The following is a 10,875-nucleotide window of genomic DNA, read 5'->3' as shown; positions in this document are numbered from 1 at the left end:
TCATGCCATGGTCCTTGGTCTGATGAACTGTGAGTTAACAACACACAGTTCTCCCACTCCACCACCATTAGGCTGTCCACTCCCCCAGTACCTGCAGTAGAAATAACACAGTTAGACTGACCACTCTCTCAGAACCTAGAGTATGAACAACACAGAATCAGTCCTACCCCTTACACGGTGGTCAGAGTTGTTAGAGCAGTAGTCTCTTACTTTGGGGTGGTCAGTGGGTTGCCGTCCACCCATTTCCAGGTCCCCTCAGTAACAGTGTCAGTCAGACCAATCCAGAAACCCTTGTTGAGGTGGAAGAGAAACTCCTGTTGGTGAGAAAGAGCTGATATTGTCAACTACTATAGACTACATGTGTTAAATACTGGAAGATACATTACTGACCAAGGGATGTTTGATCATAACCCCCCGCCATATCTCTCTCTCTTTCTCTCTCACCTGTTCCTTATCACTGTTGATGATCACCAGGTCTGCTCCTCTCTCCAGACAGTCATCTTTGCTCTCCCCCCAGGTTTTAGTCTCAGTAGACAGGAAGTACCAACTGGATTCAAACTTCTTCCAGTCTTTAGGGCAGGTTTGTTCTACAAGACAAAAACATGAATTTCCATCTTATTATTCTGCACCTATTATTTTAGAATACAAACACAAGTTGACTGCATATTAGAAATATGATGTTATGATCATTTATTTGGTAAACTCACTCAGATTAGAGAACTTTCTCATGAGATCATTTTTCTCTTTCTGTTGCTGGGCTCTCTCTTTAGTCAGGGTGTTACTGCTGGTCTGTAGTTGGTCTCTCTCTTTAGTCAGCTTGTTGTAACTGGTCTGTAGCTGGTCTCTCTTTAGTCAGAAGGCTGTAACTGGCCTGTAGCTGGTCTCTCTCTGTTGAGTCGTGATGACCAATTACTCCATCTGTAAAATGGAAAAGTTAATCAAACATGTAACTACCACACCATTGATGATTAAGGATGATTAAGGATGATTAAGTATGATTAAGGTTGATTAAGGATGATTAAGGATGATTAAGGATGATTAAGTATTCTACTTAAGTCTCAGTGACAAAATACTAAACTTACAGTAGACAGACAGGCCTATGATCCCAGTCAGTAGGAGGACAGACAGCAGCCCCAGACACAAAGCAGCTACTCCAGAGGGTCTCTTCCACCACTGGAAATGTACTGAATCACAAATTATTAAAGTATGGTATTTGGTAATGTGTTTTACTGTATCATCCACGATTGGGACAAATAAATAAAATAAAATTGTATTTGTCACATCGCCGTATCCAACAGGTGTTTTAACCTGTTAGGCTACAGGTTAGCAATGAACCCCGAGACGGGATTGCTAACAAGGCTGGAAATTCAAAACATCAAAAATCTAATAATTTCAATTTCTCAAACAAGCAACTATTTTACACCATTTAAAAGATAAACATCTCCTTATTCCAACCACATTGTTCGATTTTCAAAGAGGCTTTACGGCAAAAGCATAAAGTTAGATTATGTTAGGGACAGTACATAGCCACAAAAGTACAAACATCCATTTTCAATTCAAGGTCAGGCGTCACCAAAAGCAGAAACCAGCTAAAATGATGCACTAACCTTTGGCAATCTCCATCAGATGACACTCCTAGGACATTATGTTATACAATACATGCATTTTTTGTTCCATCAAGTTCATATTTATATCCAAAAACAGCATTTTACAGTAGCGTGAAATTCAGATTTTTTTTCTTCTCTGAAGTGCTTCCGGTGAACAACGTTACAATTTACAAAATTACTATTCGAAAACATTGGTAAATTATAATATTGTGATTCAAATAATAATAGTTTATCATTTCGTAAATGCTACTGTATTGCCAGATTTCAAAATAACTTTACTGCGAAATCACAAGTTGCAATAAACCGGGTGCTGTGCTAAGAACAATAGGCTAGGCTATATAGGTTAGCATCATCTTGTAACCAGCTAATATCAATAATACTATCGTCAATAATCCCTTACCTTTGATTATCTTCATCCATTGGCACTTCCAGGAATCCCAGGTCCACTACAAATGTGGTTTCTTTTGACAAAGTTCATAATTGATGTCCAAATAACTCCAAGTTGTTCCATGTTGTTAGCGCTTCGGTGGCTACTCAAAAGTAGTGCGGGCGGGGTGGGAAGTCACGAAAAGTTAAAAAGTTTTAAAAATAATCTATTTACGTTCGTTCAAACATGTCAAACGTTGTTTAGCATCAATCTTTGGAGCCATTTTTAACGTCAAACATCAGTAATGTTTCAACACGACCGCTCCTGTGTCTAGAAAAACATCTTTCAAAATTGTCTCAGTTGCATGTTTGAAAAATTTGAATTTGGACATTTATTTGGATTCAAATTTGCCGCTCTTGAAATGCACCTGCTGTTGATGGAGTGCACCATGGGGGGACGCTAGCGTCCCACCTAGCCCATAGAGGTTAAACAACGGGCAGCTATTATTAGGGCTGGACTCCCGTCCTGAGCCATTGGCTTGAGCTGGAGCGGCTGTTATTTAAGTCCCACCGTGGGACTATGCTGGTGTTGTATACTTCAGTTGTATTGTTGTCACTTGTCCAAGGGCCCAGACAACAGCTAACAATGAAAAGACTGACCACGAAAGCAAAAGAAATGATGCATAGAGTCCGGTCCTGGTCTTTCTATGGCCACTGGGGTCACATATGACGATTCATCGGCTGGTGCATCTTCGTCTGGGTTGTGGGGCACTTTCCTGCAGTGGCTTGCGTGAACCCACGTCGACCGCTCTGCAACCATCAGGAGCACCTGGAATGGACCAATCCAGCGCTGTTGGTGCCAAGTCTTTCTGCGGAGGTCTTTGTTGATCACTCAATCTCCTGGCTGCAATTTTTGGAGCTGTCCTCCTTTTGGTTCAGGCAAAGCCACTTTTATCCTGGGGAAAATAGACTTCAGAACATTGTTGAGTGCAGCACAGTAGCTTACCATTTGATCCTCGCAACCCGTCAGTGTCAAACTGTTCTGTGGGAACGGGGTGTTTAGGATTCCCATGGGTCTTTCTGTGAGTATTTCATGAGGTGCTAAACCAGGGGGTACGATGTGCACGTCCATGCATGTACATCCGAGCCAGAGGCATTACTGTTACCTATGACAATCCGGTCTCAACCTTCCTCTGCCTACATTGTTAGTCATACAAACCACAACTCCTCCCCTTTTACACAATGGTCTTGGCCATTCTCATTCCCCCAGGCCATTGGCAGATCAGAAACATCCTGTAGAGAAAACAGGTTTTAAACATAGATGGGTATTGCAACAAAATAGCCTCCAACAAGTTCTCAACCAATTTATCAAATCAAATGTATTTATATAGCCCTTCTTACATCAGCTGATATCTCAAAGTGCTGCACAGAAACCCAGCCTAAAACCCCAAACAGCAAGCAATACAGGTGTAGAAGCACGGTGGCTAGGAAAAACTCTGTAGAAAGGCCAGAACCTAGGAAGAAACCTAGAGAGGAACCAGGCTATGAGGGTGACCAGTCCTCTTCTGGCTGTGCCGGGTGGAGATTATAACAGAACATGGCCAAGATGTTCAAATGTTCACAAATGACCAGCATGGTCAAATAATAATCATCACAGTAGTTGTCGAGGTGCAACAAGACAGCACCTCAAGAGTAAATGTCAGTTGGCTTTACATAGCCGATCATTGAGAGTATCTCTACCACTCCTACAGTCTCTAGAGAGTTGAAAACAGCAGGTCTGGGACAGATAGCACATCCGGTGAACAGGTCAGGGTTCCAGCAGGTCTGGGACAGCAGGTCTGGGACAGGTAGCACGTCCGGTGAACAGGTCAGGGTTCCATAGCCGCAGGCACAACAGTTGAAACTGGAGCAGCAGCACGGCCAGGTGGACTGGGGACAGCAAGGAGTCATCATGCCAGGTAGTCCTGAGGCATGGTCCTAGGGCTCAGGTCCTCCGAGAGAGAGAGAGAGAAAGAGAGAAAGAAAGAAAGAAAGAAAGAAAGAAAGAGAGAAAGAAAGAAAGAAAGAAAGAAAGAAAGAAAGAAAGAAAGAAAGAAAGAAAGAAAGAAAGAAAGAAAGAAAGAGAGAAAAAGTCTCCACCTCAATCACTTCCTTAACTTCTCTAGGGCCGGTGGGACGAATCGTCCCCACCTACGTAACAGCCAGTGGAATCCTGTGGCGCGTTATTCAAATACCTTAGAAATGCTATTACTTCAATTTCTCAAACATATGACTATTTTACACTATTTTAAAGACAAGACTCTCATTAATCTAACCACACTGTCCGATTTCAAAAAGGCTTTACAGCGAAAGCAAAACATTAGATTATGTCAGGAGAGTACCCAGCCAGAAATAATCAGACACCCATTTTCAAGCTAGCATATAATGTCACAAAAACCCAGAAGACAGCTAAATGCAGCACTAACCTTTGATGATCTTCATCAGATGACACACCTAGGACATTATGTTATACAATACATGCATGTTTTGTTCAATCAAGTTCATATTTATATCAAAAAAACAGCTTTTTACATTAGCATGTGACGTTCAGAACTAGCATACCCCCGCAAACTTCCGTGAATTTACTAAATTACTCACGATAAACGTTCACAAAAAGCATAACAATTATTTTAAGAATTATAGATACAGAACTCCTCTATGCACTTCGATATGTCCGATTTTAAAATAGCTTTTCAGTGAAAGCACATTTTGCAATATTCTCAGTAGATAGCCCGACATCACAGGGCTAGCTATTTAGATACCCAGCAAGTTTAGCACTCACCAAAGTCAGATTTACTATAAGAAAAATGTTATTACCTTTGCTGTTCTTCGTCAGAATGCACTCCCAGGACTTCTACTTCAATAACAAATGTTGGTTTGGTCCCAAATAATCCATTGTTATATCCAAATAAGCGGCTTTTTGTTCGCGCGTTCAAAACACTATCCGAACGGGTAAATAAGGGTGACGAGCATGGCGCATTTCGTGACAAAAAAATTCTAAATATTCCATTACCGTACTTGAAGCATGTCAACCGCTGTTTAACCTCTTGGGGCTATGTGGGACGCTATGCGTGCCCCCGTGGTGCACCCTATCAACAGCAGGTGCATTTCAAGAGCGGCAAATTTGAATCCAAATAAATGTCAAAATTCTAATTTTCAAACATACAACTATCTTACACCCTTTGAAAGATAAACATCTCCTTAATCTAACCACGTTGTCCGATTTCAAAAAGGTTTTACGGCGAAAGCATAAAGTTAGATTATGTTAGGACAGTACATTGACAATAGTTGTGTGTAATGTTTTGTCAATTCAAAGACAGGCGTCACCAAAACCATAAAATCAGCTAAAATTATGCACTAACCTTTGACAATCTCCATCAGATGACACTCCTAGGACATTATGTTAGACAATACATGCATTTTTAGTTCTATCAAGTTCATATTTATATCCAAAAACAGCGTTTTACTATGGCGTTGATGTTGAGGAAATCTTTTCCCTCCAATACCGCCAGTCAAATCAGCACCTCAAATTAAATAATTAAAATTAGAAAACATTGGTAAAATATTATATTGTCATTCAAAGAATTATAGATTTACATCTCTTGAATGCAACCGGATTGCCAGATTTAAAAATAACCTTACTGGGAAATCACACTTTGCAATAATCTGAGCACTGCGCCCAGAAAAATACGCTTTGAGATACAGACTAACCGCCATGTTGGAGAGATCTAAAATCGAAAATACTATGTAAATAATCCATTACCTTTGATTCTCTTCATCAGATGTCACTTCCAGGAATCCCAGGTCCATAACAAATGTAGTTTTGTTTGAAAAAGCTCATAATTTATGTCCAAAAAGCTCCGTGTTGTTAGCACATGATCTAAGCCCGCCGGACTTCTCTTCATGAAAGAAGAGAAAAAAATATTTACGTTCGTTCAAACATGTCGAACGTTGTATAGCATAAATCATTAGTGCCTTTTTTAACCAGAACATGAATAATATTCAAAGGTGGACGATTGCATTCTCTTTTAAAACGTATTGGAACGAGACTACCCAACATGAACTCGCGCGCCAGAGTCTAATCGGCCATCACCGTTCCAAGGCTCTTGTTCGGTCAGATCTCACAGTATAAGACTAAAACACTTTGTAAAGACTGGTGACATCTAGTGGAAGCCATAGGAAGTGCTCAACGATTAATAAGCCCCTGTGTGTTTCAATGGCATAGGCTTAAAGGTAATTCAACACATCAGGTATCCACTTCCTGTCAGAATTTGTCTCAGGGTTTTGACTGCCATATGAGTTCTGTTATACTTACAGACACCATTCAAACAGTTTTAGAAAATTCAGAGTGTTTTCTATCCAAACCTGAACAATAATATGCATATTCTAGCTTCTGAGTTGGTGTAGGAGGCAGTTAAAAATGGGCACATATTTTTTTCAAAATTCTCAATACTGCCCCCTATCCCCCAAGAGGTTTTAACACAGCTGTGAGTAGTTATTTTTTCATTTTTTCATTTTTGACAAAATGAGCAGTCCTGGAAGTGACAGATTTTGACTCATATTGAGTGATAAGACTGAGCTATTTAAAAACACTTTTTCAACATTTCAAGATAGCAGTTAGTTCAGTTTGATCTTACTAAAGACAGCTGTATATTCTTTTTTTTGACCCAAAAATATTCTATGTTTGAAGGCTGTCAACTTCTTGTCAGGAGGAGAATCACTTAGCCTTTCAACTAATTTTCAAATGATAGCATGCCTATTTAAAAACACTTTTCAACATTTCAGCCAACATGTTATTTTTTACTCAGCGTAGGCCTCGGACTGAAGGTCTGTCTGCACTGAGGACAGCTATAGACCCCTTTCAGAACATCCTGATCCCAGCAGCCCTCAATACAGCTCCTACAGTAACTGTGCCCACAGGCAGTAGTGACAGGCTCCTTCAGTAGATCCAGACAGACAGAACAACAGAACTGGTCCTGGTCCAGCAGAACTCCCTGTTGAGCCATTTGGACGGTTGTTCACTCTCACATAGACAGACGACACAGAGACTCAGATCAGTTTCGTTTCCTCAGAAGAGAGTTTGTGAAGGGGGGATGGACTTCCTGGTTCTGCCAGAGGGGTGGGGTTAGAGGGAGGGAGGAAGAGAGAGGAACTGCATGCAACAGCAAGAGGGAGACAAATAGTCTTGTTCCTTGGTTAGAGCCCTTAACGTGGAATAAATGAAATAATGAATCTTAAAATGTGAGTTATTAGAATATAAAGGGTAACCGTTTCTATGAAGTACATATTAGAATTATTTTAATGACCTTTATAATGCCTTATAATACACTTATGTGTTCTAATAAGCAATAAGGCCTGAGGAGGTGTGGTATATGTAAGGATTGCGGACCTGGTGGCAGTGAAGTCAGACGCAGGAGAGCAGAGATAGGTAATAGCCGGAGCAGTTTAATACAAAACGAACCTACATGGGTACAAAACCCAATGCGCACCAGTAACAGAGTACAAGCACTTACAAACAAACAATTCCACACAAGGACATGGGGGAAACAGAGGGTTAAATACACAACAATTCATGATGGAAATGGAAACCAGATGTGTAAGAAAACAAGACAAAACAAATGGAAAATGAAAAAAAGTGGATCGACAATGACTAGAAGACCGGTGACGCCGACCGCCGAACAAGGAGAGGAAATGACTTCGGTGGAAGTGGTGACAGTATATGGCTAATATACAGTACCACGGCTAAGTGCTGTTTTTAGGCACGACGCAAAGCGGATTGAGAATTATGTAACACTTTCAAAAATACAATCAAATAAAAATGTTATTGGTCACATACACATATTTAGTAGATGTTATTGTGGGTGTAGTGAAATGCTTGTGTTCCTGGTTCCAACAGTGCAGTAGTATCTAACAATACACCCTAATGTAAATGTCACGGGTGTCGTAGGGTTTAGACCAAGACGCAGTGGGAAAATGTAAACTCATCTTCTTTTATTAAAGGACAAAGAACAGGCCAGTAAGGCACAAAGCTATACACAGCAACAATCTGCCACAAAACCCCATGACTAACAAACTCCTAATTATAGGACCTTCAATCAGAGGCCCGAACCACATAAAACAAACACCCCTCTACCTAAATACATAGCCCGGACCACATAAACCAAACACCCATCTACCTAAATACATAGCCCGAACCACATAAACCAAACACCCCTCTACCTAAATACATAGCCCGAACCACATAAACCAAACACCCCTCTACCTAAATACATAGCCCGAACCGCCTAAAACAAACACCCCCTGCCACGTCCTGACCAAACTACAATAACAAATAACCCCTATTACTGGTCAGGACGTGACAGTAAAAAGTAAAGGAATTAAGAAATATAGAAATATTAGGATGAGCAATGTTGGAGTCCTGGAATATAAATATATATACTGAGTATATACTGTGTGTATATGTGTGTATATATATATATATGTGTGTATATATATATATATGTGTGTATATATATATATATATATATATATATATATATATATATATATATATATACACACACACACACACACAGAACCAGTCTGGAGTATATATATATATATACACACACATATACACAGAACCAGTCTGGAGTATATATATATACACACAGAACCAGTCTGGAGTATATATATATATATATATATATATATATATATATACACACACAGAACCAGTCTGGAGTATATATATATACACACAGAACCAGTCTGGAGTATATATATATATATATATATATATATATATATATATACACACACACACACACACACAGAACCAGTCTGGAGTATATATATATATATATATATATATATATATATATATATATATATATATATACACACACACACACACAGTACCAGTCTGGAGTATATATATATACACAGAACCAGTCTGGAGTATATATATATATATACACACAGAACCAGTCTGGAGTATATATATATATATACAGTACCAGTCAAATGTTGGGACACACTTACTCATTCAAGGGTTTTTCTTTATTTTTACATTCATGTCGTTTCTCTTTGCTTATTTGAGCTTTTCTTGCCATAATATGGACTTGGTCTTTTACCAAATAGAGCTTATCTTCTGTATACCAACCCTACCTTGTCACAACACAACTGATTTGCTCAAATGCATTTAGAAGGAAAGACATTCCACAAATTAACTTTAACAAGGCACACCTGTTAATTGAAATGCATTCCAGGTGACTATCTCATGAAGCTGGTTGAGAGAATGCCAAGATTGTGCAAAGCTGTCATCAAGGCAAAGGGTGGCTACTTTGAAGAATCTCAAATATAAAATATATAAATATAACACTTTTTTTGGTTACTACATGATTCCATATCTGATATTTCATAGTCTTGATGTCTTCACTATTATTCTACAATGTTGAAAATAGTACAAATAAAGAAAAAGCCTTAATTGTTCTAAAACTTTTGACCGGTAGTGTATATATAAATGTAAAGGGATGTATAGGTAATATGGATCAAATATGTAGTATATCTGAAGAACAGTATGTGGACAGCAATAATTAAATAGGATAGTCCTTGACTAGAATACAGTATATACATATGAAGTGGACAGTAGTAGTTATATAGGATGAACCAGGACTAGAATACAGTTAATACAAATAAAGTGGACAGCAGTAGTTATATAGGATGAACCAGGACTAGAATACAGTTAATACAAATAAAGTGGACAGCAGTAGTTATATAGGATGAACCAGGACTAGAATACAGTATATACATATGAAGTGGACAGCAGTAGTTATATAGGATGAACCAGGACTAGAATACAGTATATACATATGAAGTGGACAGCAGTAGTTATATAGGATGAACCAGGACTAGAATACAGTATATACATATGAAGTAGACAGCAGTAGTTATATAGGATGAACCAGGACTGGAATACAGTATATACATATGAAGTGGACAGCAGTAGTTATATAGGATGAACCATGACTGGAATACAGTATATACATATGAAGTGGACAGCAGTAGTTATATAGGATGAACCAGGACTAGAATACAGTATATACATATGAAGTGGACAGCAGTAGTTATATAGGATGAACCAGGACTAGAATACAGTATATACATATGAAGTGGACAGCAGTAGTTATATAGGATGAACCAGGACTAGAATACAGTATATACATATGAAGTGGGTAAAACAGTAAACATTATTAAAGTGACCAGCGGCTGAGGTCCTCTGGGTGGCTGAGGTCCTCTGGGTGGCTGAGGTCCTCTGGGTGGCTGAGGTCCTTGATGATCTTCTTGACCTTCCTGTGACACCAGGTGCTGTAGATGTCCTGGAGGGCAGGCACTTTGCCCCCGGTGATATGTTGGGCAGAACGCACCACCCTCTGGAGAGCCCTGTGGTTGCGACACTGTGGTTTCAGCCTCCGGAGGTTGAAGAGGTGCTGTTCTGATTTCTTCACCACAAGGTCTGTGTGGGTGGACCATTTGTCTGGTCTTCTCTACCTGACCGTCTCATTATCTTCTCTCAAGAAGAACTATCTTATGGTATGAAGATTGTCCTTCTTGAGAGAAGATCGAGCCTTCTTCTCTCCAGAAGATGTCTGGTAGGCCCATTTAAATACCTTTTTTGGACATTTCAAGGTAGCAGATGTTTGAGTTGGGTTATTTTTTTCATTTTTGACAAAATGAGCACTCCTGGAAGTGACAGATTTTGACTTATATTGAGTGATAAGACTGAGCTATTTAAAAACACTTTTTCAACATTTCAAGATAGCAGTTAGTTCAGTTTGATCTTATGAAAGACAGCTGTATCATTTTTTTATAGCCGAAAGGA

The 10,875-nt window shown here is 39.3% G+C and overlaps 1 protein-coding gene across 1 annotated transcript; it reads right to left on the bottom strand.

Moving 5' to 3' along the window:
• Window positions 1-1,285, bottom strand: LOC123741871 (C-type lectin domain family 4 member E). Its single transcript, XM_045716103.1, has 5 exons — window positions 1,083-1,285; window positions 708-918; window positions 445-587; window positions 211-314; window positions 1-91 (listed from the first exon to the last, which is right to left on the bottom strand). Exons 2-5 carry the CDS (start codon window positions 727-729, stop codon window positions 1-3), a joined length of 360 nt encoding a protein of 119 aa, XP_045572059.1. The 5' UTR covers window positions 730-918; window positions 1,083-1,285.
• Window positions 1,286-10,875: the final 9,590 nt, after the last annotated feature.

This window comes from Salmo salar, chromosome ssa03 (genome assembly GCF_905237065.1).
Source record: "Salmo salar chromosome ssa03, Ssal_v3.1, whole genome shotgun sequence".
NCBI classification, from domain to species: domain Eukaryota; kingdom Metazoa; phylum Chordata; class Actinopteri; order Salmoniformes; family Salmonidae; genus Salmo; species Salmo salar.
The sequence above is the reverse complement of the archived record's forward strand: the minus strand, read 5'-3'. Positions and strand labels throughout refer to the sequence as shown.

Excerpts from the sequence above, each read along its gene's own strand:
- LOC123741871 (XM_045716103.1), bottom strand. The coding sequence starts at position 729 with ATGAGAAAGTTCTCTAATCTGA. Across the intron at positions 588-707 it reads GAGAAAGTTCTCTAATCTGA|AACAAACCTGCCCTAAAGAC; the intron begins GTGAGTTTACCA and ends TTTGTCTTGTAG. Across the intron at positions 315-444 it reads TCAACAGTGATAAGGAACAG|GAGTTTCTCTTCCACCTCAA; the intron begins GTGAGAGAGAAA and ends TCTCACCAACAG.